At 46.7% G+C, this 26,920-nt stretch overlaps 1 protein-coding gene across 2 annotated transcripts in view; it reads right to left on the bottom strand.

Annotated features, from left to right (window-relative positions):
- The window catches only part of Sin1 (SAPK-interacting protein 1), an 85,769-nt gene that overhangs the window by 50,493 nt on the left and 8,356 nt on the right, over positions 1–26,920 (bottom strand). For both annotated transcript variants that reach the window (XM_089584311.1, XM_089584312.1), the window contains exon 3: positions 47–335. In XM_089584311.1, the coding sequence (XP_089440437.1) occupies positions 47–297 (251 nt within the window). In that variant the 5' untranslated portion in view covers positions 298–335. The remainder of the gene's footprint in view (positions 1–46; positions 336–26,920) is intronic.

The following is a 26,920-nucleotide window of genomic DNA, read 5'->3' as shown; positions in this document are numbered from 1 at the left end:
AAACCTGCACCCCCCCCTCATCGCACTTTGTTTTTCGTGCTGCTACCTGCGGTGGGCGCCGATGAACTCCATCTCGGAGACGATGTCGTAGGACTGGCTCATCTCCTGCTGCTGCTGCAACTGCAGCTGCTCGGCCTCGGCCGCCAGGTCAGTGGTCACCTGCGGCGGCTGTGGCCACGCGGCGCGGGCATCCGCATCGCTCAGCATGGCCAGCTCACACAGGCCCGTGTCGTCGCACGTGACGAATGAGTGGCGCACGTGCGACAGCACGAACCGCACGTCGTCGTACAAAGCCATCCCCTCCTCCTGGCAGCCTACGAGTCTCCGTGGGACACCTGCGTGCATTTGGTTGCTTGAATCTTTCTGTTGAGCAGTGCCAAGTGTCCTCCACTGAAGATCTGGCAGCAAAGAAATACTTTGAATTCAAGACAGTGCACGAGGCTGTCTCCAGGCAAAGGCATGGGCACGAGAGGCAAAGGCGTGGGCTGACAAGTCACACCATAAGCGGACCACTCACCTTCTGTGCACAAACACTGGCACGCGAAATGCGTCTATTTCAATGCCGTCTGCTACGGAGTGCGCCAAACATCTCGCACAAGACGAGAACTCGCGGGGGTTGTGAGTGCAGAAAAACACTGTCCAATGCCAGAGAGCAGTTGGAGCTAGCTATACCACCTGAACTGGCACAGAAAGTGCAGCCGAGGAACATGCGAGATTGTTGCGAAAGGAACGAGCTGATGGAAGGGGTGGTACTGAAAAGTGCGATTGTGCAGCCGAGGAGACTTTCTGCGAAACTGCAGCAGTGGTGAGGAGGTGAAACACTTTAGGGGCCAGTGGGTCAGCAGAGCTTTGAACCTCCCGAGTACAAACTGTTTCCTCCTGACGGCTCCGGAACTTCCCAACACCACCACAAGTGCAATGCAATTGCAGTGGTCGCAAGCCGCTTGCAGTGCACAGGGCTGGTAGTTACATGCTTGCCGTGCCCGCCTCCACTCATGAATGACCTCCAGAGGAGTTAGCTCTACAGGAGACAGGGCACTGCGCAATCCCCACTGCGTGAAACGAGGCCTCTTTGGATTCTTCAATTCTGCAGCAGGGGCTCTGAGAAACACGAAAGCTCTGCCTTTAGGGGTATGAAGCGAACGCGTTCATAGCTCCCTTCAGCGGCTTTTCTTCATACACACAGTAACTTCTTTGTTGAGAATTTCCATGTTCCTGTCTTTGAACTTTTCCACACTACAGTTTACGCACATAACGTTGCTTCTATATACACACACATTGATTAGTACTCATTGCACTACACACACACACGTACGTAAGCACGCAGGCACACACACGGCCGCAAAGGAGCATTATACCCGAACGCAGGTTCTGCACTGAGAAAACTTTACACTACTCGCGCACCATCTGTTGGGGCAGCGCCGTACATCAGATTGCCTAGTAAGCAATTGGGCAGCAAAAAATGGATTAAAATTAAACAGTACAAAATATAAGGCTGTTATGTTCCATCTGAGAAATAAAGTTTACATACTGCCTCCAACTGTAATTGACCATGCATAGATAGTAGTGCAAAGTTTCAAGTTGCTCGATGTCATTTTTCTTTTCTGAAACTTTGTCCAGGGATCTCTACATAAATGACCTTATAAAAAAACTAAAAAACTATCGGTAACATGCAACGACACTATTTCATGTTGCCGAGAGCAGTTAATATTATGCTTTACAACGCTTTATTTTGTGGAGACTCATCCCCTTTGGTTTGCTTCCCGTGACAGGTCCACCCTAGTTTCTAGTTTAACTAAAAAGGGAGGGCTGACATTCAGGCACGGCGCTCCGCTCTCCGCCAGCTCATCCCGTCCGCCTTCGGAGTTTCTCCCTTGCCCTAGCGTGGGCAAACTTTCACTCGTAACCTTCATGGTGAGTCGGACGACCTCGATTCCTCAGCGTAATTTGTTGCTAGCTGGCGTTATTGCTATTGTAGCAATAAATGCCTTGCTTGTGTCAGCCAGTGTCGTTCCTTTGTTCCTCCTCAGAGCAAGGCCTGCCATGATCGGCGTGTGCTCGATAGCGCGCGTGCGATCACGGGGCGAGGTCCCGGCAGTTTTGAACTGTGTCAGCGGCGGTTAGGCGGGGGAAAACATGTTTAACCCCTCCCCCCCTATTACAAACCCACAATTTTTATCAGCGCTCAACTATGGTGCACTTGTTTGGGACCCACAATGAAAGACAATATTAATGAGCTTCAGCTGCTACAGAAACAGGTTATACCTATAATTTGCACCTTATTTAAGTCATACAAAGGACATGAACAAATAGCTAAATACTGTCAGTGTAGAACACTGACTTTCAAGGCAATACAGATTCGATTTGGATTTGGATTTATGGGGTTTAACGTCCCAAAGCGACTAAGGCTATGAGAGACGCTGTAGTGGAGGGCTCCGGAAATTTCGACCACCTGGGGTTCTTTAACGTGCACTGACATCGCACAGTACACGGGCCTCGAATTTCTCCTCCAAAGAAATTCAGCCACCGCGGCCGGGATCGACAGATTCGAAAAAAAAAAAAAAGGTAACAATGCCCTACAATTGCCGGCCAGACTGGAAAAACAAACTTCTGTGTACCCGATGTGCAACCCAAAACCACAGAAACTGAAAAAATGTCATACGGGCTACGGAGAATATATGCTACAGATATACAAAAAAAAAAACAAAGAACAAAAAAAAAACAGCAGGTGCCAACACTGGGCTACACAACACAACGCACGGTGCGCGGCATCCTGTTTTACTTCGCTAGCCAATCACAACATTAAATAAAATTGGCTTTTTAATGTTTTACTTTATCTAGCCAATCACAACACTAAATAAAATTGGCTTTTTAATGTTTTACTTTATTAAACGAGCCAGGTATCAAAATTCTAGAGCTAGTAATTTTTTTCTTGTGATCAGTATCTTGTTTAGGTAATGAGGAAAGTTTTAACTAAGGACTACTTTTTTTTGTCGCGGAAGAATTCTGTGCACTGCGGTCCTGAATATGGGCGGAGCTTCACTATAGTTTAAACTGCCACAACGTTGTTAAATTAATTCTCAAAGGATGATAATACTGATATAGAATCGATTTCACTGAGGTACCTGCAAAATCTGTATAGGATTTGAATGTACAATCTTTTTACTTATCATTTGTAGCCGTTTTGTGCATTTCCTTTTGGTCAGATGCTTATTCTTGATATATTTAAATCATGCTGCTTGGTTTGGTTTGGTTTATGGGGTTTAACGTCCCAAAGCGACTAAGGCTATGAGAGACTCCGCAGTGGAGGGCTCCGGAAATTTCGACCACCTGGGGTTCTTTAACGTGCACTGACATCGTACAGTACACGGGCCTCTAGAATTTCTCCTCCAAAGAAATTCCAGCCGCCGCGGCCGGGATCGAACCCGCGTCTTTCGGGTCAGCAGTCGAGCACCATAACCGCTGAGCCACCGCGGCGGCTTCAATCATGTTGCATGTTAGGTTAAAGTTCTATACATTACTATGAAAGAGTGACAATTTCATGACTGCGTGTTTAAGGTATTGATGTATGCACACGTTGGACATAAGTTTTGTTCTTGTTTAATGTTTCTTTAGAAACTATTTTAATACTGAAGCATGTAACGTGCATTACGTTTCAGAAATATTCATGCCATGATCATTGTTTTGTTGTTTTTTTTGCACTGTCACTGTTTGCCATGTGCTGGGGTACAGGCCTAGTCGAGCCTTTTCTGGCTTTTGTCTGCCTCCAAAAATCACTGAGATGTTGAATAAAGATTGTTTTGCAAGTCGGAACATCTCCCAGCCTACGTCATTCACTACGTGTTTCCAGTCTGGTGGGCAAAATATGCGCCTTCTGGCAGCATGAGCCAGCAAAACGCTGCGGGGGAACGCTCGACACATGCAGAACTGGTTCAGAAGTGGACGATTTTGCCCTTTGACGTCCCGTCCTGTACATGAGGGAGAAGACCTGGCCCCAAGTTCTCCTTCCCATTGGTTTACGACGCCAGACAAATTTATTTTCTCTTTTCGATATGGCAGGTTCTCTCAGGTCATGAATGGCAGTTTACCAATATCCCTCAAGAGAAAAGTATACAACAGCTGTATCTTACCGGCACTCACCTATGGGGCAGAAACGTGGAGGCTAACGAAGAGGGTTCCGCTTAAGTTAAAGACAACGCGACGAGCAATGCAAAGGAAAATGATAGGTGCAATGTTAAGAGACAGGAAGAGAGGGAGTGCATAAGCTTTTACTGTCCAACAGAAAAGACGTCCTGGCCCTTCCAGCACAAAGGCCAAGGGGGTGAGGGGCGCCGCCTAGACGCAGGCAGGGAGGTCTTGTTCCCTGGCAGCGTCTTCGGCCAATCGGACGAAGAGGAAGAGAGCAGAGTGGGTCAAGTACCAAACATAGCTTAACGACATCGTAGTGGAAATCAAGAAGAAATGGGCTTGGGCACGGCATGTAATGCGTAGGCAAGATAACCAAAGAGCGGGCAAGCGTAGTATGGGGCGGCAGAAAGTTAGGTTGGCGGAAATGGAGGCACAGGATAGGGTTAATTGGAGAGACATGGGAGCTCCCCTTTGTCTTGCAGTGGGCATGGTTAGGATGATGATTCGCCTGTCCATGACATCATGTTCGGAATCATGTATTGGTCAATAAAACTGGAATCCATAGCCACTGAGCCACTGTGGTGGCTTTTTTTTTGGAATCTCACGCAACTCAAAATGTATTGTCATCGGGCTTTTCCGTTTTCTTACGTTCATTAATGACCTTCCTTTCAGGATTTTATTTAACTAGTTTTCACTGACTGCTATGTGGTCTGCCATCTTACTATCCATACCAACATTCCAACCCTCGAGAACAACCGTTCGCATGCTCGGGAATAGCCTATTTGCCAATGCTAATATGACTGCACTAATATTTTTTACTGTCAGCACAACTACATTTCACCTACCTATAAGGCCTTGCCAAAAGAGGGATCCTTGCATACTTGTTAAAACACTCAGCCATTGATATTGCCACCTAACATGGTCGGAGCATATTAATCCTTGTAAAACCACCCATAATCTAATTAGTAGGCAAGGATAGGGAATTGCGGAGCTCGCGTCAACACATATATGAAGAAAGCAACAGTCAGTGAAGCCGAGAAGGGTATAGGGGAGTTATTTCTGTTTAAAAAACCTTGGCTTCAATGACACTTGGCTTTTTTTCCATACCCACAGTGTAGGATATTTACGCTGTAACATCTCTCGAGCATCACCAGCTAAGTTATTCAATTTCAAAACTCCAGCACAAACTGAGCTGGCGTATTCTAATGCCATATATGACTCAAATCGCACTTAGCTGAAGTCCTGGGATAAGTTCAAAATCAAGCTGCTTGTTTTTGACTACTACTGAAGCTCCAGTGTTGCAGCAATAAACTGAAATTTTTAAATTTCTTCAATTTGTTGTAGAAGCTGCAGATTTTTCTACTCTGTACAACCGCATAACCAGATCATCTGTTACAACTCATGGTTCCTCCTACACCAGGTGCACTTACACTGCTATGTCTCAACTCATGCTACCACATTTCAACATCAGTTTTTGTTCACACCGCGTAAGGCTCTGGAATGGTCTTCGACCTGGTCTTTCACCCAGCTTTGATTATTGACCTCTTGTTCTTCAAACTGGTCCCTGCAGAAACCCATGCAGTAATGATGAACCGCCTAGATCTTACTAGGTACTAGGATTGCCCCTCAAGCATGGATGGTTTTCTGTGACTGGTTACAAACGCAAGAGCATGCAGATGCCTATGCTTGATGGCACATGGTCAAATGCTTGATCAGACTGGACAATAACCCACATGATTTCAAAGAATGGAAAAACATGCCAAGCAGCCGTTCTCCTCGCGTGCTGAACTCCCAGCCTCTCATGCAACAGTGCTCAGAGAGTTCCACAAATCCAAAGCACATATGCTGGTTTACGTCACTGCACAAAGAGGGCACCACGAGCCAGCACCAAGTTGCAACAAAGTGCTGCACAGGGGGTGTCCCTTGTTGCATGTCTCGGTCGGCTCAGGGTGGGCACTTCAGTGAGCCCACATGAGTCTTTGAGTAGAAATGAGTGAGTCAGCCTAAATGGGTTGCGAGTTGGAATGAGTGTGAGCCCAGACTGGTTGTGAGTTGAAGTCAGCCGTGAGTTCATAAGTTCGAGTGAGCCCGGCCCTGTGTCAGTCCAAGTCTGAGTGAGCCCATAGGTTGACCAAACTGTTGTGAGTGAGCCTGAGTGAGAACTCATGATTTTAATGGGATATGGCCTTGTGTGACAAACTCAAATTCGACCTCACAGCCATCACTTGGCTGATGACACCAAAATAGCATGAGAAGAAATTAGGTTGTAAATTATTTGGCACTTGGTACGAGAAAAGTTGCCAGGCCTTCATTTCAATTCAATTAAATTAATTCTTTGTTTCCTTTCTGAGAGCAGGAGACAGAACTAAAAGCCGTGACAACGGCTTGACCTGGGTTTGACCCCTTGCAAGTTAGCTTTCACAACTATACGGTTATCGCATTATTGGCAGAAAAGCATAAGTTTTATAAACAAACGTTTGAACAGTAATCGAGCGTAAGGCAATTACTGAAGTTAGACAGAAAAATCAATGATCAAAAGTCACCGAACATTAAACAACACATGGACATGAAAACATTATGTACATTACGTACGCAAATATGATAAAAACAATTTAATATCAGAATTCAATACACCAAACAGATCAAACAATGCTTGTTCCATCCAATTTAGTAAAGGCTAATTATAAAGGACATTTTTTTCGCCCTGTTTATGTACTGGTATCACTCAGGCTTCTTGCATTGTTTTTAGAAACACACCAATAGAGAGTATTCGACTGTACAAATGTGTTGGAACACAGCAAATTTGGTAAAGCATATGCATCAAAGGGGCTACATGAACCTCTCGATTTCCCACTTTTAATGGCATTAATGCATGAGCAAACTTCTGCACGGTCTGTTGCGGCAAGAAAAATTGAATCCGAACTGCTATTATTTAACATATATACTTCAGCATCTGAACTGTCAAGCTGCTAGTGAGCTCACTGCTATCGCAACCCTGCTGAATGAAAAGCCTGTTAAATGCATTCACCAAAGCTCAACCTGCGAGGTGGTCACCAGCATGGTTGATAACATTAGGAAATGGTACTTTCACACTGCGATGCAAAGTTCACCTTCCTCCAGATTACATCTCATCGGCGCATATTTTTTTTAGAGAAAATATTTAGACAGTATATATCGTTTCATATTGTTTAGCACTAAGGTAGGGTTATAGTGGTATGATCTGAATTTGTTGAATAATGCTGGATCCTTTGTTTTTATGAACTTGGCACAAAAGACACTTTTGCGCCTAATCATTTTTAGGAGCTCACATGTCAACCATGGTTTGTATGGCTTCTTTACTACCTTGAAAGGAGCATGCAAGTGACACATATATTAGTAAAGATGTCGAAGAAGTGGCAGTAGGCCACATCTGTACAGCTCGTGCCACAGCTAGTGGGCACTGCAGCAGCACAACAAGCAACATGCTAAAAAAATCTACAGCAGCACAACAAGCAACATGCTAAAAAAATCCATTCTGCTTTGCACTACAGTCACTAACTATTTATCTTTTAAATGCATCCACAGTGATGACCGCTGCTTGCTAATGCTGCCCCAGTGCATTGTGCGTCAAGTGTCTTTTGAGTTGCATGTCTTATTTGCCTAGCGATCTTTTACTCTGCCGTGATGTGGCCCTGGCCAACTGAAACGAAATGCTGCTTGAATTACTGGACGGTCAGGGCAAAATGCAGTCCGCTACTGAGGAGATCAAAACATCCCAAATAAACATGGAATGAAAAATTTCAGCCTTAACAAGTAGAATCGACCTTGTAGAGAAGCAATTGTCAACTCTGGCTGCGCTAGGCAACAGGGTAAATGACGAAGCCACAGTACCTGTATTGAATAAACAGCTTACTTCATGGTCAAAAAGGTGGATGATCTTGAAAACAGGGGAAGAAGGAACAACTTGATTGCTTATGGTGCAGATGAGCCTGATGACGAGACTACCGCGGGGCTTGAAAAGGTTTTGAAAGAACAAGTTATTACATGTAAACGTTGCCAGCATCAAAAGGATACACAGGCTAGGTAAAAAGATTGATAATAAGGCATGTCCTACTATTTTAAAATATTTGGACTACCAGGACAGAGCATCCATACTGAAGGGCTGTAACAAACCAAAGGACAGTAGACATTCTGTGTCTGAGGATTTTTTTCAAAAAGGTAAGTGAAATATGCAGACAGTTAAGGAAAAGCGCATCGGAGAAAGAAGCAAATGGAGCGAAAGTTGGAGCGAAAGGCTTGGAAGAACGCTAGCATTATCTGAATCCATAAGAAAGGAGATGTCAAGGACTTGAAAAATTACAGATCGATCAGATCGAAAATTACAGGTAATCACTAAGAGTGTCACAACCAAGGAGGTTATATTAAAACTTTTGGAGTGGAGGGGGCGCTCGAAGAGTGAAGCCGGCACCCACTGACGTGGGGCCATGTTGCCGGGGGCAGAAAACCAGCAGAATATGTAGTGTCTGGCATGCAGCTTAGTGGCTCCGTGGTGTTTTGTTGAGGTTGTGCTAGTGCACCATTTCTTCAACGGACAGCAAGCAACTGCATCGTCAATGGCGGGGTCGTGCGTTGCATTTGGATGTACGAATCGCGTCAAGGCGCCGGGAATAACGTTTCATTTTTAAGTATTTGCAGAGCAGTGTAATAGGGTTGGTCGCTCCGGACACCATACTGTATGTGCACGAACACATCTGTGCAGATTACACAGCGCTTGTTAAGAACATTATTTTGCTGGAATGGAGCACATACTGAGCCATGTTACTGTCCATGTAACAGGTTTCCTAAAGATTCTGGTTTGCATGGGAGTGTGTGGTACAGCAGGATGGCTGGGCGCCCAAGGACGGTGACTGTCTTTGTTCAACTCACTTTGAGCCTCAGTGCTTCGACAAGACTGGGCAAACAATCAGACTGTGACCTGGTAGCGTCCCTAGCATCTTTCCAGCATTCCCACTACATCTCCAAAAGCCTGTGAGTGCAAACGCGGCCTCATGTAGTACGTTGCCGACGGTTAGTGGAGATGACTTGCTTTTAAACTACTTTAAAAATGCCCTCGTACAGGACGAGCGTTTCTAAAGTGGTTGATGGTGGCTTCATAGCACTGCATGGTTACGTGAGTATCGCGATGCAAAGAGGGTCACGAGTAAAGAAGGAACGCAAGCGCTCTTGTGTGGGTGTTTTTTTTCCTCTCCTCTGTTTTGGTCTCTCTTGACAATTGTATTTCATATTTAAATGCTATATGAACCTTTATGGCTCTGTATGCAAGAGATGCTTGAAATCCAGAAGCTTTCACTCACTCATATGCTTTCCTTCCCACAGCGAAAGAGAAAACGTGACTCCCCCCCCTCCCCCAAGTGTCGGACGGTGCCCATGATAAGTCCCGAGATCAGCGAGGAGCCGGTGGAGCCCGAAGGACCTACAGCTGAAGTGAGTTCACCAAACAAGGATTGGTATAGGCAAAAAGCCAGAGATGCAGAGGGACAGGTCAACCAACTGAGAAAAAAGGTCAAGACATTGCACCAGACAAAATGAAGACTAGTGGCGCGGTGCAATACTTCCCGTGAATTGGTCAAGGAGCTGAGAGAGAAGAAGCTCTTGTCCGAGAGAGGCCTTGAGGCTTTTGAAGCCTCCTTTTCTCCTGACATGCAACAGCTCCTTGGCTGAGCCATCGACAAGACAAGCAACAAACATCCTCCTGAACTACATGCATTGGCATTAACTCTTCACGTTTACTCTCCCGCTGCATATGAACATGTAAGAGCTAATTTCTACAATGCTTTGCCTGCTCAGCGCACGCTGCGGGAGTGGCACAAGGCAGTGAATGGTGAGCCTGGGTTCACATCTCAAGTGTTTGTGTTAAAAAAACGCAGTACAAGGTCAGGATGAGCCATTGCTTGCTGCTCAGATGGTAGATGACATGTCCATCAAGAAACATGTCCAGCTAGTTGGCAACAAGGTAGTTCGCTACGCTGACCTTGACACAGAACTGTCCGATGCTAGCCTCCCAGAGGCAACCAATGCTTGCATGTTTACGGCTGCTGCATTGAATATGAGGTTGAAAGTCCCTCTTGGATATTTTCTCATTCAGTCCCTTTCTGTACCACTTTCAAGAGTCGCATCAGCAGGAGTAGAAGTTGTTTCGCTAACATTTGATGGAGCCGCTTGAAACTTCACCATGGCAAGGTGTCTCGGTGTGGACCTGAGCTACCATTCATGTACGTTCAGCACCAGTTTTAAGCACCCAACAGAGCCTTCATGATGCTTGATGCATGTCATATGATCAAACTGATCCGAAACTGCCTGGGGTCTGTGAGTCACCTCACTGATGTTGAAAGTTCCCATGTCAAATGGTGCTATATGCTATATAACTACTACACTCAAGAAATCCCCTGGCACGCTCATAAAGGCTGCAGTGCACAAGGAGAATGCATCAGCTTGGAAGTCATTTCTCCAGGAAGCTGAACAGCCCAGCAGGAACTTGAAAGGTGCCAATGATAAATTAATGACTGACGGACAGAAGAAACTGGGTTTGTTGGCCAGCTCACCTGCATGCATGCACCTGAAGGACTTGTTTCGACAGGTCAGCTCAAGTGCCTCCTCACACACAAGATGTCTCAAGATCACTTAGAGACTTTCTGGTTGTGTATGGGGAAGGGGTGGCTTCAACAACCACCCCACTGCCTACCAGCTTAAAGCTGCATATAAGCGTCTTCTTGTCCAGACCGAAGTCAAGTCAGCTAACGCAGGGAATTATCCTCAAGGTGTTCTCACTGTTTTCAGTCTGTCTGTTGCCACTGATATGGCCGTATCTCCAGTGGCAGAAACACTGCAGAGAAGATCTGCGGTACTGGAGCCTTTGGACGACGAGCACGATTATACTGACCGTGTGGACTTTCCCAAGTGCCTGTCAGCAAGAGCAAACTCTGTTGTTCCCTATATTGTAGGATTTGTAGTGTAGCAGTAGTAACAAAAATTGACATAGTAGATCTACGCAGTAGACTGACATAACAAAAATCATATCTTTCTCATCCGGATATGCTACTCGGTAAAGGCATCTCACTACAACTCCCTTTTCCTTGCACAACAACTCTTTCAAGTATTCTTTCTTTCCACACACAACAGTGAACCGGAATCAACTTAAAAATAATGTCATCTCTGCTCCAACATCAACTTCTTTCTTATCACATTTACACAGATTATTTTGTTTGTACCATGTTTGCACTGACAATGTTTTAGTGCTTTGGTGTAACCTCGTGCGATTTTTTTTTTTTAATCCCAACCTGTATGCTTTGTATTTATTCAAATATCAGTTTTATTAACCAGTGCATTTTTCTGTACAAGCCACTGTATGTATTATGCATATACCACCCTGCTAAAATCACCACATGATTATTGCAGTATTTATAAAATAAAATAAAAATAAAATAAACCACAGCCCATGTTTGCTGCCTGATGGCATCGCGAAACTGCTCAGGACGTGACGGTGTTATAACCTGAACAAATGTTTCATGCCGAACCTTTTTCCAGATACTGCATGTTTTCTCCCCTAACAGGAATACGCCCCAATGAGCACCGATATCGGTGAAAATTGTGGCTGCAGTTCTCAAGGTCACATTCATGTTTGTTATAAACACCTCTAACAAAGAAGTACTTTCTTGAGTAACTCATGTTGGCTTAGTAACCACGCAGGTATGCCCACTGATGTATTTCTTGTATTGATTGCATACCTTTTTGAATGTATGTAGATACAGTCAAACCCACTTATAACAATATTCAAGTGCCATGAAAATACCATTGTTATAACCAATAATTGTTATAACAGGGTTGTGCCGAAAAAAATAAAAGATGACAAACTTTAGAGAATTTATTGAAAGGAAGGACCTGGAGGGATTTGATTGTTCTAATGCCTGTAAAAGCTTGTTAATTCGAACTTCAGGAAACCGGAACAATGTTCACTGATGACCAAAGCACCGCCATCACTGCGCCACCAGGAGCTTCGCGCACCTCCACGTCACAGGAATCATTCTTATGGGAAATTCAAGAAGCATGCAGAACTAAGGCTGCGGTGACAGCTGACAAGAGAAAAAAAACCGGCGCTGGCTGCATGCACGCGCACTACACAGACTGATTTGGGGTGTGCGTAGCCAATGCAGCAATGCAGCAGCTCTCCTGATGTGATGACGCCTGCCTCTTTTGCTATCGTGGCGTTGCTGCGCCAGATTAGTCCATTGGTCGGCCCCACACGTGCACGCTTTTGTGTTGTAAGCATGGTTTTGATGGTGTGGTTGTAGCATTTCCTTGGTTTTTTTTCTATAATGGTTGACACTCAATTACCAGATTTGATAGTTATAACCAATAATGTGCCTTGACAGCATTGCTATAAGCAGTTTATTTTACCATAGAACACATGGCAAAGCTGATGGTGCCATGACTGACCATTGTTATATCCGATATATTGTTATAACCAGTATTGTTATAAGTGGACTTGACTGTACTAGCATGTTCACATTAATATCCCTACACAGGACTAAGTTGAAGGCTTGCTCTGCCACATGACCGAAGAATGTATCTATGAAAGAATGCAAATACTTTGCATCACCTGATGGCAGTCTGTATAATACTGAAAAAAATGCACGCCCTTACTGCTCAAACCAAGTGCCTGACAATCTGATGTCATGGTGTAAAACTTATCAGTGCTTTCACATTGCATACTGTCTTTCACTAGAAGTGCAATGACTCCTCTTTACTTATCTTGACGATTTGAAGGAATAGCTGATATCCTGGAGGATGAAAAATCCATGACTGTTGTGCACACCAACTTTCTGTCAGCATGATTCTAAAAGTATTGTCAGGTAGTCTTCTCTGCTAACAAGCGAGTGCACACTGCAATGAAAAAACGTGAAGCGAGCCTTTTTTTTTACCAAATGTTTGACTTTGCAAAGGTCAAGGCCCATTTTTGGTTTTCTTTTTCACTTTTGCTAATAAGCAAAGCTGAGATGTCTTGAACAAATGTGAGGTATGCAGTTAAAACCACATTTTATGAGATTCTCAGGGATTACAAATTGTTTGTAAAATTGAAAGTTTCACAAAATAACAAAGACAGATCAAAAAATTACTAACACAAAAAAAGAAAAAGAAAAATAACCTGTTATATTTCAGTGAATGACGTTTGTCAACAGTGCCAGGAAAAAGCGTCAAGATTTCTGCCACAATTCTGTCACAAGCGCCACAATTTCTTGAGTATGCAATAACCATCACCTGATGCTTTTTCACCAGGGAAATCTTTATGTTGCCTTTAGCAGCAAGAATTTCTGTTGTACCATGGCTGGTTAGTGTAAGCACTATGCAAGAAATTATAGGACCCTCCCTCAATGATGGCAGCAGCTGTTGATGAGTAAGGGTTTCATAATTTCTCTAGTGCAAGCCAAGTTCCCACAAGCATTAACTCTGGCTAAATGAGTGGGTTATCGTCTAATGACTAAACAGCACTCACATACTGGATGATCATGCAGCACCCCTACATGAGATGCAGAAGCCTTCTTTTGCTGTGTCTACAGTTTGCCGATCTCCTGTGCTTGATGCATGCAGAGTAATGTTCCGACCTTTTTTATCAAATCCTTCACCTGCATACTATAGGAATCGTTAAAATATTCAGTTCAGCAGTAAACTTCAGTTCTGTAAACTGAGTTGGTGAATACATTACACTAAATGCTTATCGAAGGATAAAATGAAAAATTCGTTAAATTGGGTTTCAGCTGTATAGCAAACCCATTTCACTCAAAAGTCCAAGTACCTCACTCATTTTGCGGCCAGCCCAGAAAAAGCTGTAGGCTAGTGGGAAGGGAAAAAGTTGCCATGTCTCTGGACTATGTTTGCACACTGGATGCTCAGATATTCCCACAACACCTGAAGAGCTACGCGTGCAACAGTACCTGAAGAGATAATGTCCGAACATCTCAACAGGCATGGAACAATCTGTTGTACAACGCATGAGGGTTCAATGTGGTCATTTGTGGCTAATTATCTTTTGTACTATGGATGGATGCCATATTTTGAAGGTATCCATCATTATTTTGGACGAATTAACCAAAGTCAAATCTACGAAAGTTTAAAGCAACCAACACAGTTGTAGTTTCGTAGGGCAGGACAAACACCAGACAGCCTCATTCTGCTCGTACTTGATTTTATGATGTTTTTGATGGCTAGCACAATGGTACCTTGCGTCTCGAACCAGACCTAAACACAACATAATTCACTTCCCCAACCATTACAACTCTGGTTAACAGAACTGCAAGCATATTCCACCAAGTCCCCTGTCGTCTTCCAGACTGTGCTGCAGAATGTGGCTCCCTAATTGGTTGTGACACTTCACACACTCAGGTTGTGCCTATGCAGACTGACTGCAATAAGCTTCGCATGCTTGAGCGAGGTTCTAGATCTCTATTCCATGGCCTTCTTGCTCAATCTGAAAGGGCCAGTCACAGTTGCCCTGATTGGTCAAGTTAAAGTGAAGTTGGAGACTGGCTGCAATAGTTGGCATTAGCCATGGTACTACCCATGCAATGCTACACGACAGGCTGCACCAGCAGGGCACAGTGGATTTGACGAGAGCTGACTGAAGAAAAAGGAACAGTGCTTCGGAATGGAGTGCAATAAATTACCTGCTGCTACACACTGTGGTGGTAGGAGAGACTGTCTGCCATTGTTATTCTAGTACAGAGGCAGGCAGGCTTGCCTACAGCGCTTGAGTGGTCCCTTTGGGGCAAAGAAAGCAAATTTCACGGAAAGCACCGGTGCTCAAGCGTAGCCACACAGACATACATACAAACGACGTTAGCAAAAATGGCTGTTCACAAGTACGTTCTTTACAAGCATACCATAACGAACAGCAGAGTACATGCATTACGAGTGATGGTGACTATACATTAATTTCGAGAAAACTACATTTACAGCCTGGGTGGCGTAAATCTGTCGCCAAGTGGATAAAGGAGTGCAAGGGCCAAGTAGTAATGGCAGAGCCCTGTTTGGCTCATCGGCTAGAACCCATTACATCCTGCATTGATGCATCCATGTCTTGCCATGCTAGTGTGCCAGGAAATCTAAGAAATTGAGTAACTTTAAGAGTATTGCCACGCGCCTAACGCGCCGCGCGGCCTCCGCGCTGGGTCGAAGAAGACGACGAAGCGGCGGTGGGCTCTCGAGGCGCGCTGTTCTGTTCTGTGTCGTGGAACCTGGCTCGATAATTAAAAGAAGGCTCCCAGTCTTGGGTTCTTCCCGACGTCTACCTTCACGGCTACTATGGTCGTGACACTGGTGGAGGTGCGACCGATGCTCCCTACTCCTGAGGACGACTCGACGCGCCCGCCTCTTGTGACCACCCCTGTCCATCGTGCCAGCCGGAGGATCCGAGGCCTGTCCCCCGAGGCCCTCCCTATTGTCAGCGCGCCTTCAAATACCACTCCACTCATGGCGACGCCACTACCCGCCCTGCCTACGCCTGTCCCTGCAGCGAGCCCCACCTATCTCACCCTGCAGACCCCACGCTCGCCTAAGCCCTTTCACGGTGACCTGTTTGAAGATGCCGAAGACTGGTTGGCTCACTACGAACGGGTGGCCACCTTTAACTGCTGGGACGACGCTACAAAGCTGCGTAACGTGTACTTCAGCCTTGAAGACTCTGCACGCACGTGGTTCGAAAACCATGAGACTACTTTCTCTACGTGGCCGGACTTTCGACGTCAGCTCCTGAGTACCTACGCCAACAGCGACCGCCGGGAGAGCGCAGAGCATACCCTTTCCTTTAGAATTCAGCTCCCCAACGAGGGCGTTGCCATGTACGTCGAGGATGTGACGCGTCTTTGCCATCGCGCCGATCCGGCCATGCCTGAAGAAAAAAAGCTGCGGCACCTGATGCGCGGCGTAAAAGACCAGCTCTTTTCCGGCCTCGTGCGGAACCCGCCCAACACCGTCGCGGAGTTTCTGGCCGACGCCGTGCACATGGAGAAATTGCTGCAGCAGAGATACCATCAGTACGACCGGCAACTGCGTCCAACGTCGACTCTATCAACGTTGGAGCGGTTCGACCATGATCCCAGGATGAATCCGGCCTCCCTTCGCGAAATTATCCGTTCCGTGGTCCGCGAGGAGCTGCAGCACCTTCAAGCAACCTTTGCCCCTCGCGTCGATTCCGTCACCAGCGTCATCCGCGAAGAAGTCCGGCAGGCACTCAGGGCACAAGACGCTGCAGTTGCGCCGGCGTCGCAACCGACTCCATACGTTCCCTCGCCGTACCCGACTCCTGTCCAGCCTGTCACGTACGCGGACGTCGTGCGGCGCGCGGCCCCACCTCCTGGGCCTTCGCCTTACACCGCACCATTGGTCGCGGTGCACTCTGCCCAGCTGACTCCTTACTGGGGGATCGGCGCCAGGCACCGCGGAAGACTGACCTCTGGCGCACTCCGGATCAACGACCGCTCTGCTACCACTGTGGTGAGGCCGGCCATCTCTACCGGCGGTGCCCCTATCGCGAAATGGGACTACGCGGCTTTTCTATCGACAGCCCCCGTCCACGCCCTGGAGAGCGCCCTCAAGATATCGCCGAGTATGTGACCCGTCAGCGTAGTTCACCGTCTCCTCCGCGCCGCGAGTCGCGATCGCCTTCTCCACGCCGGTCTTCGCCCTCTGGGTCCCGTTTCGCCTCAGGACAACGTGGTTCCTCGAGCCCTCGTCGGGAAAACTAGCCCCGGCGGCCTTTGGAGGCGAGGCCGCCGAACGCCGTTCCGACGCAAAGCTTCCACCGCAGCAGCAACTGAATCGCCCCGACGTCGCACGCCGCATCACTGCACAGTTTTCCCCGACGCGTCTCTCGTATCGCCGCGATGCCGCAACCCCAATCGCCGACCCGGTTCCGCCGCCGCACCGACCCAATCGCCCCGACGCCGGACGCCGCATCGCCGAGGAGTTTCCCCCAACGCGCCGCTTGAATCGCTCCGAGAACGCAACCCCAGTCGCCGACCAGCCTCCGCCGCCGCACCGACTGAATCATCCACAAAAGCCATCGACGGGCCGCGCCGAAGGCAGGGTCTCCTTGGATATCCCTGTTCTCGTCGACACAAAGGAGGTCAGCGCGTTGGTCGATACGGGCGCAGATTACTCTATCCTTAGCGGACAGCTTGCGACGGCCCTGAAAAAAGTGACGACACCCTGGGACGGTCCCGACATACGTACGGCAGGCGGACATCTTGTCGCACCACTCGGTATGTGTGCGGCCCGGGTTACGGTTCGAGGCTGCACATTCGTTGCCACTTTTCTCGTTCTGCGCGAATGTTCTCGCGATGTCATCCTTGGCATCGACTTTCTTCGCGAGCACGGTGCTATCATAGACCTCCCGAATCGCTTGGTGACGTTTTCTACCGCCATGGCCACAGAAGAACCTGCGCACCAGGGTTCTCGGCCCGCCCTGCGAGTCGCCGACGATAACGTTACGGTGCCACCACGTGCCAGCATTCTCGCTAAAGTTACCTGTGACGAGCCACATAGGGGACTGCGGGTTGTCGAGCCTAATGTCTCCCTCGTACTAACTAAGGGAGTTGCGGTGGCACGGGGCCTTGGATCCCTTCATGACGGTTGTACAGAGGTCCTTGTCACCAACTTCTCCAATGAGCATCGACACCTGTTTCGTGGCACAGCCATTGCTTATGTCGACCATGTCCAGGAAGTGGCCGAATGCTTTGCTTGCGAGGAGGGCACACCTAGAGCTGACGCCGAAGCGGTCACCAACGTAGACATCAATTCAGGCCTTCCACCCGCTGAAAAGAGGCAACTCCAGGACCTCTTGCGCGAGTTTGGTGCGTGTTTCACGTCATCGTCTAAAGTGCGACAAACGTCGATAGTCAAACACCGCATTATCACGCATGATGGAGCCCGACCCATCCATCAGCAGCCCTATCGTGTGTCTCCTCGTGAGAGGGATGCTATCCAAACACAGGTCGAAGAGATGCTCACAGACGGCGTCATCCAACCGTCAAGCAGTCCGTGGTCGTCTCCTGTCGTCCTCGTGAAGAAGAAAGACGGGACACTACGATTCTGTGTCGACTACAGGAAGCTCAACAGTGTGACTAAGAAAGACGTGTATCCGCTCCCGCGTATCGACGACTCCCTCGACCGACTTCGTCAAGCCAAGTACTTCTCTTCGGTCGACCTCAGAAGTGGTTACTGGCAGATAGAAGTTGATGAGAGGGACCGTGAGAAAACCGCCTTCATCACACCGGACGGGCTGTATGAATTTCGCGTCCTCCCATTCGGGCTCTGCTGTGCTCCCGCCACGTTCCAAAGAATGATGGACACCGTTCTCACAGGTTTGAAGTGGCAGACCTGTCTTGTTTATCTTGATGATGTCATCATTTTTTCCGCAACGTTCACAGAACATCTGCACCGCCTCAGGAGTGTCCTCGAAGCCGTTCGATCCGCCAACCTCTCCCTCAAACCAGAAAAATGCCACTTTGGGTTCACCGAATTGAAGTTCCTCGGGCACGTCATTAGTGCTGACGGAATCCGAGCTGACCCAGAGAAGCTTGCTGCCGTTGCTGCCTTTCCGGTCCCCGCCCACAAAAAAGAAGTCCGACGTTTTCTGGGCCTGTGTTCCTATTATCGCCGGTTCATTAGAAACTTCGCCCAGCTCGCCAGCCCTCTGACGCTCCTAACCCGTGATGACACGTCATTTTCCTGGGGCAACGAACAACAGACTGCCTTCGACGAGTTACTTGAGTTATTTTGAGACCAAACTGATAAAACACTGACTTGCAATGTTAGCTGTATACATAGCTATCACTGCAACCAGGATGGGGGATCATTAGGACTCTCCCTTCCACCAGGCTGTCTGGGTTAGGTCAGTTGTCCGCCCTATGCGACCGGTGGGCCTGGATTGACCTCTTCTTCAACTGTGCAGATTCTTAAAAAGCTGTGCAGCTTTTCTTCCTAGCTACGCTGCTGCACTAACATGGGTGGCTCAGTGGCTATGGCCTTCTGCTGCTCAGCAGAAGCAGCGACCAAATTTCTGTGGTGGCAAAATCCCCAAACGCCCATATGCTGAGATTACGGTGCATGTTCTGGTGTGGTCCCAGGTGGTGGAAATTAATCCAGAGCCCACTACGCTGCCCCTCACAAGTGCCTCGAAATCTTGAAATTTCAAGCTGCTCGGCAATTAGCGCACAACTTCAGTGAAACTGTGCTATACCAAGATGACAAGAAGGGGGTGAGGAAGTTTAGAAACTTCACGGAGGTCAAGAACAAAAACAAGCTGCATAATTACGCAGCTTGTTTTTGTTCTTGACCTTTGTGAAGTTTCTAAAAAACAAGCTGAATAATTATGCAGCAAAAAAAAAAAAACTATCTTATTATGTTCCGGACTGTGCACAGTGAGTGCCGTTGTCAAACGTGAAGCGAGCGATAGAAAAGAAAATGCAGCACTGTCTCTCAACATTCAGTCAGATCCCGGTGAACATGTCCTCTGTTGGCTACAACTAAGACAGTGACAGCAGAAGAAGACGGAACAAAAGTCTTGGAGAAACATGCTGCAGCACGTCCATCACACCAAATAAGGCCTCCAAACAACAGGAAAGCTTTCTATACATGACAGCAGAAATGCTCAATAAAATGGTTGCCACAAGCCCAACAACCCATAGACTAAGCTTAAGTATTTGCAAAGGAGGATTACCATACTTTTCAAATGACAGCAGAAAATTGACCTAAAAAGAGACAAAACAAAGAAGCACAACCTGCCACCAAATGATTCAAGCCAGCACATGGAATGAACAAGGGGATCAGACGGAGACCATATCCTTACTTCGTTTTGAAGCGAAGGCATTTCCACTGACAGTTCCTGCCCCACCACCATTCGTACCCAATGGGGGCTCAGAGTTCTCTGAAAGCCAAGGCCTCACCACGAAGCTGCTCTGCGAAAAGTGACCAGTTTGTATCAACTTTCTGTCCTGCCACTGCCTGCTTTGGCACCAGTTGCGCATGCAGCAAAAGGACCACAAATTATGATGGACGATGCATGCAAAGAGAAGACATCCTTCACCATGAAGTGCACGAAATTAGAACGAAAGAATGCGAGGAGATAGAAGAGAAATGGCCTCTGAGGTGGTGCCGTGCATCTCCTCTTCCCAGTCAGCTACTTTTGCTGGACGTCTCAAGGCACCTGAACACTTGCTGGCCCATTCAATGTTGTGGTCCCGAGCACCGCTTAAGTGAATACAGGAATTACATCTAAAAGGAGGCACTGTGGCAGCCCGCTGCAGAGCCACAGATCCTTTTGTGTTGCTGCGACCGACCACACACCAAACTGCCACAAAGTAATGTCTTGGGAGGAACTCAGGTGCTGCACTTTAAAGACAAAAATGCTTAATAATTACAAAACTAGCCCAGAAAGTTGCCACGTGAGTACATTCAATCAAAAGCAGCACTGCTTTTATCCTACACATCACGAAGCAAATAATGTCCATATTTCAACATGTCCACAGCGCAAGAACGAATGGAGCCTAAGAACAAGGAGGACGACAGGACGCAGCGTCCTGTTCTTGTGCTCTGTTCTTTCTTGCGCTGTGCCCAGCAAGCATGGAAACAAACAAACTCTCCCAACAGCAAGTGTGGCACATTATACGGGCGTTTCAACGAACACTCTCAAAAATTCTCAAAATAGACTTGGAGAAAAAAAGAAAATCTCTTCAGCAGAAAGCTGTGGCAGACATCAGTAGTTGTGAAAAACATGCTTATCAGCTAGCTAATTAACTAATTGGCAAAGTTTGGCAGTTTTTGCCAATGGTGAGTCTGTAGCCATGGAGACAATGCCATACCAGTTTTTAAAACAAAGAAAAAGTTCTGCAAAGCCCTCCACCGGGGGAAAATCTGGTGTTTTTTTTCCCGCATAAGCATATGAGGAGCGCTGGAAGTATAGTGCAAACTCAATGTCCGCTGGTAACTTGTTGTACCGACTACGGCATCCCATTCGAAACCTCTCTGGTCATTTCTCCAGCTTGGTAGCCTCCACGCTCAGCTTAGTCTACGACAAATGCTAAGCTTCTTGCTTCACCGCTCAGCACACGAAAAAGGACAGTCATCACTAGAGACCAGATTTTAGGCAAATGCCTATTTTTTACAACGCTTCGTAGGTGCACCATTTTTACATATGAGCATGAATTAGGTGTTGACAATATGTTTAATACTCTTTTTATAGTGCCTATAAATGCCTATTTCCGACGTCGGTGCCTAAAAATGCCCTATTTTACAGAAAAGGGGCCTGAAATACACTGTGGTTTTGCTTTCAGATTCTGTTTGCTTTTGAATCCATTTCGGTTTTGAGTAGAACACACACGTGGCAACATTAGATGACCTCATTAGTTGGCTGTGGTGAAAACTGCACCTATGCCAGCTTTGTACACAATGACAACCACGTCAGCCGAAAATATTGAAGCAACCTTTTTCCTATTTTCTGCCATTTTATCGTGGCAGCTTGTTGATGACTTTGGCTGTTAAAGTGGTAGTTGACCAGATGGCACCACATTTTGGAAAGTATATGGAGTAAGTCATAGGTTCGTCCAAATAATTCCCAGTTGGTTCCAATTGAAACCAACTGTAAAATGTTCCATAAACATGCTGGAAACAGTTTAACTGGTTAAAATTTCCACCTGGGCCTTATTTTCGTTCCTTGTGCCCCAGCCACATGCCATCTTCATCAAATGGCATTTGGCGGTATCTTGTTGGAGCAGGCCACACTAGACAGCTGGCAGTCGTGCGTGCATACGAAAACGCATTCGTGCACTCAAACCATAGAGTAAATGACTCAAACAATGTTTATTTAATGCTTGCATGAAGGCCACTCTTCTGGCGTTGCTCCCGCGCCATATTCCCTCGATCCTTAAATCAAAATGGTTTCTTTGCTCTTCGCCAGATGGCGCAATGTACTGCTAACAAAAGCACCAGAAGAGGTGCTGGCGCATCACGAGTTGACGCATCACGCCTCGTTAGTCGTTATTTTCAAGTGGTAAGGGATCTGCACCGGGCTTCTCAGCCATGCCGAAAGGAGACCTCAAAGAGCGCATTGATTCAGCAATGGACTACTGATTCCCCATGCTACACTGCAGATGGTGAAACTGTCTTCTGCCAACCATGCGGAAAGAAGGTGAGCACGTGTAACAGACGTGTTTTATGGAATCATTTATTGGAATCATCCGAAATTTGTGACTCGTTCCACTGCAACTCCTCACCACGTTTATTTTACAGCGTGCCGCTAATTCAAGTAGATTGTCTGTGTTTTTATGAAATTTGCGTCTTGCCCTCGTACATATTATAGCCCAAAGGCTCAGCTCTTCACGCCCTAGTTATTAGTATGTTTTATATCCTTTGTAGCAGATATCCGCACGTTTTTCTCGCAGATTCCTTGCGAAAGAAAGTATCATCTGAACCGGCACGAAAAAACTGCAGGACACCAGGCAAATGTCCAACGCCAGAAGCCCTCAACCTCAAGGCAATCGTTCTTGACACAAGCCTTTAAGGACAATCGGAAAAATCCTTTCTGCACTGATTTATGCAAGGCCTTAGTGGCTGCAAACATTCCATGGACGAAAATCGAAAATCCGGTATTCACACAGTTCCTACAGAAGTACTGCAATATGAACGTGCCATCTGAATCTACACTGCGAAAAAACTACCTCAGACCTCTGTATGAAGAAACCCTTGGAAAGATACGAGATGAGATCGGCGACTCCTGCATTTGGATCTCCGTAGATGAAGGGACGGTTTATTGGTCACTTCCCAGCAGGAAAGCTTGAATCCAATGAGGTGGCAAGGCCATTCCTTGTATCCTCTAAGCCTCTGGAGAGGACCAATGGGGAAACTATAGCCTACTTTGCTAACCAACCCTTAAAAGTGCTCTACCCAAATGGTGTGGAAGACAGCAAGGTTTTGCTTCTTTACACGGATGCAGCAACCTATATGCACAAGGCCGCATTTCTGCTGAAGCCGTTCTACCCGCACATGGTCCATGTCACCCGCCTAGCGCATGTGCTGCACCGTATTTGTGAAGAACTCAGAAAGCACTTCAAGGACGTTAATGAACTTATTGCTTCAGTCAAGGGTGTGTTTTTGAAAGCGCCTTCTCGTGTGTGCGCGTTTAAAGAGCAGTTGCCGGAAGTGCCTCTGCCGCCGGAGCCTATCATCACACGTTGGGGAACGTGGCTGGAAGCCGTTGAATACTACAACTACCACTTTTCTGACTTGAAGACAGTCATAAACAGTTTCACAGGTGACGAGAGTGCTCTAGTCAGGAGGGCTCAAGCTGCCCTCTCTCAGGACAACCTCCAAGGAGACCTTGCGTACTTGTGCGCTAACTTCACTTTTCTTGCGAGCACTATAAAAAAAAATGGAATGTGGGGGTGTAATGCTCACTACCAACATGGGACTAATTGAGAATGTGCAGCAACGAATCGCTGCTGTTCCTCACGGAGAAGTTGCCGAGAAAATCCGCACAAAGCTTCAGTCCGTCTTGGACAAAAACTAGGGGTTCTCAGTCCTCAAGCAAATTTCAGGAGTACTTACCGGTGAACATTCTATGATAGTGAACAGTGTAAAGCCATCAAATGTTCCTAAGGACAAGCACATTCCTGTAACATCCGTTGATGTTGAGCGTTCCTTTCCAGCATACAAGCTTGTTCTTACTGATAAGAGGCAAAAATCTGAGTCCATCAACCTGGAGATGGTGCTTGTCTGCTACTGCTTCCATAGCTTTAACAGTGATTTCTAGATGGATGACGTTTATTTTACCGTGGATCCTTGTGGATGTACGTAGGCCCGTGCTGAACTACGATTCTTTTCGGCATATTCTGCATCAAGCAGCACTGTGTGTAACATTTTCTAGCATCTCGTATTTATGGTTTCCAGACCCTTCTAATGGCAAGCACCATTTGATAGTCGCCTGGCTCCAGACACATGAAGCCACAAACTATAAAACACTGTTTACACAAATGACAACATATTTATTAATGTAGAAGCATCGTGTATGCCTGCAATAAATAAGTTCAATTTCTGTGTGAGCGAAGACTGAACTCATTTGTCAGATGCTTTGAATTGACAATGTTTCTATCAATTTCTAAATGCATGGCCTCCTGTTAAGGTGTTCATTGTTTCTACTTTTGTACATGACAAGCGAATTGTTTGTTTCGAGGTATACCAAAGTGTTTTAAAAGGGTTGGTAACCGCCCCTTTTGCTCAGCTGAAGCGTGTGTATTGCACGAAAAGTTGCGCGACAGCCTTAAAAAAAACGGCTTCTAATGTTCGCACCTTGCTTAAGGTCCCAAATCATCCCTGCTGTGTTTTTCTTTTATTTTACGGCAGATATTGCGCGCTGAAGTTCGGAACTGTGTGCACTTTAGATAAAGTTTATAGTGCCTATTTTTCTCTGTTAGGTGACTAAAATGCCATTTTAGCCGCCTATTTATGGCGCCTAAAACGTGCTTTTTAGTGCCTAAAAATCCGGCCTCTAGTCATCACCCATCACCAACAATGCGACAGTCTATTTTGAGAACCATGATAGGCGCTGGCCTGGCACTCTGCCTGTGCAGTTACCTCTGGAAGCAGTCTTTTTTTTTCTTTCCCACTACACTGCCTTTGTCCAAGGAATAAAGCTCCTGTGACAGTTCTGCTTAGCGATGCAGGTGCCTTGACATGCGTTATGTGATATCTTTCTTTTATATGGCATTAACTTGACAGGATGAGCATGAATGCGTAGCTGGAAAATTTTTGGCACTGTAACATGATGTTGCTTTGGAGCAGCTGCCTCTGTACTATTGCTGCCTTCGGGAGCAGACATGTCTCATTTGCTGTAAGATGTGGTAGTCCATTATTAGGAAATCTTGACCTCGGATGTCTCGCTAGCAGTTCCGAGTCTTATTCCAAACATGAATCAACAAAATTCGCACATTTCAATGCTTCAGTTGGTTGCAGCTCGATTCGGGCACTATTCCAGGAAAGGAATGTCATATGGAACTACAACACACAATTTTTACTGTCCATTGCGATGCACAAAGAAGGCGGTCTTTCAAGGCATTCACAGCAGATAAAGGCATCTGTCTGGAAATGTTTTCAAGCGATATTCTTAACCACTGCCTCAGATCTTGGAGGCTGGCCGATTCCATCTTGACGGTTTTATTTTCAGTTCAGTCTATGGGGCTTAACGTCCCAAAGCGACTCAGGCTACGAGGGACGCACAGTTTTATTTTTAACATGTCCTGGAGGAAGAAATCCGAGGGTGATAAATGGGCAAACCTGTACAAGGCCAGACTGTGGTTCCACCATGCCCAATTCATTGCATTGTCATGCTGGAGCCACATTTTGGTTTCCATCAATGAAGTAAAGACAAGCAATACGGCCGTCATAAATGCAACACCACACATTTACTGACCATCTTACCTGGTGCTTACGTTGACGTAGCCAGTGAGGGTTCTGACTGCGCGCCAATAATGGTAGCTCTGCAAATTAACATTCGAATCCCTGCAAAACTGAGCCTCGTCAGTCAAAATGCTCTGTGGGCGAATTCATGCTTTTTGCCGCATTGAATCAGGCACCAGTTGCCAAGGCTGAGCCTTTTTTAAAAGCCACTTGGTGTCAGCTCCTGGTGAAAACACACGTTGCGAGTGGTAGCTTAGTCTTGAAAATGGCCTCCGAGCAAGAGCCCTACTGGCTCAATGTGTTTCACAGTTGCACTGGCTGGTTGCTTCCTTTTCTGAATACGGACTGATCCAGTGGCCTTAAAACAATGAAGTGTCGACTTGCAGGACACTCGCGATAATTAAAACTCGGATAATTTATCCTCTAGGTTAATTCAAACAAATTTCAAAATTTTGGTTGGCTGGCTATTATTGTCAATGTATTTTAAAGCAGCTTCATTTCTACCGCGATTTCTCTTAGATTCGGTTAATTCAAACTTTTTGTCTGGCCCTGACACTCTCGGTGTGTGACAGAGCGGCGACCAAGGTCGGATGAGTTTTTGCAGCGCTGCGTGAACTGAAAATCTGGCCCCTCCAACTGGTTAACTCTGACGCGGCCTGGCCGCGTCAATCGGAGTTGCCCCGTCATGGCATAGTTTCCTTTTCTGAGCTTAGCTACCAGCTCGCAATGATTGCGGCTTCCGGACGTGCGTCTGCGAACTAAGCCCAACTGTGCGCCTGTTTGGACGCTAACTGGCGCGTCGCTGGTCTTTTCTTTTAGCAGGTGCCTCGTTGTTCCGCCGCAAATGCGTGTTGCCTTTGCGTCCGTCTGTGTGGCCCTGTGCGTCAATAATGTGTGCTCATTATGAGCTGCTCGTTGAGTAGTGAGGCCTCCTTACATGAACACAGCCGCATGTGAGGAGACCCCACCGCTACTGCGTCGCACCTATGAAGGAGGCCGCGAACGGCCTTTCTGTCGTGGAGCAGTTCCATCTTGACATTCCGACAGGAGGCATGCACTAAAAAATGATGGAATTGTGAAACACTGTCCGTTGCCGCGCAGTTTATCACTTAAAAGCAGACAACCACTGCCTATTTTTTCATCAGTTAAATTTGCTGTGGTGCAAAAGTGTTTCATTAAGATTTTTTTGTAGCCATTCGACTTTCAGATCAGATGACTTGGACCTTTTCTTCATCCCTTGAGGTTTTTACTCTACTGCAAAACCAGAGCATTATTGGTATCTTTTTTGCCCACACTTGAGTAAACAAACTTA

The sequence above is a fragment of the Amblyomma mixtum genome, chromosome 3 (assembly GCF_055824585.1).
Source record: "Amblyomma mixtum isolate Tamu chromosome 3, ASM5582458v1, whole genome shotgun sequence".
In the NCBI taxonomy this organism is placed as follows: Eukaryota; Metazoa; Arthropoda; class Arachnida; order Ixodida; family Ixodidae; genus Amblyomma; species Amblyomma mixtum.
This window is presented reverse-complemented; position numbering and strand designations above follow the sequence as displayed.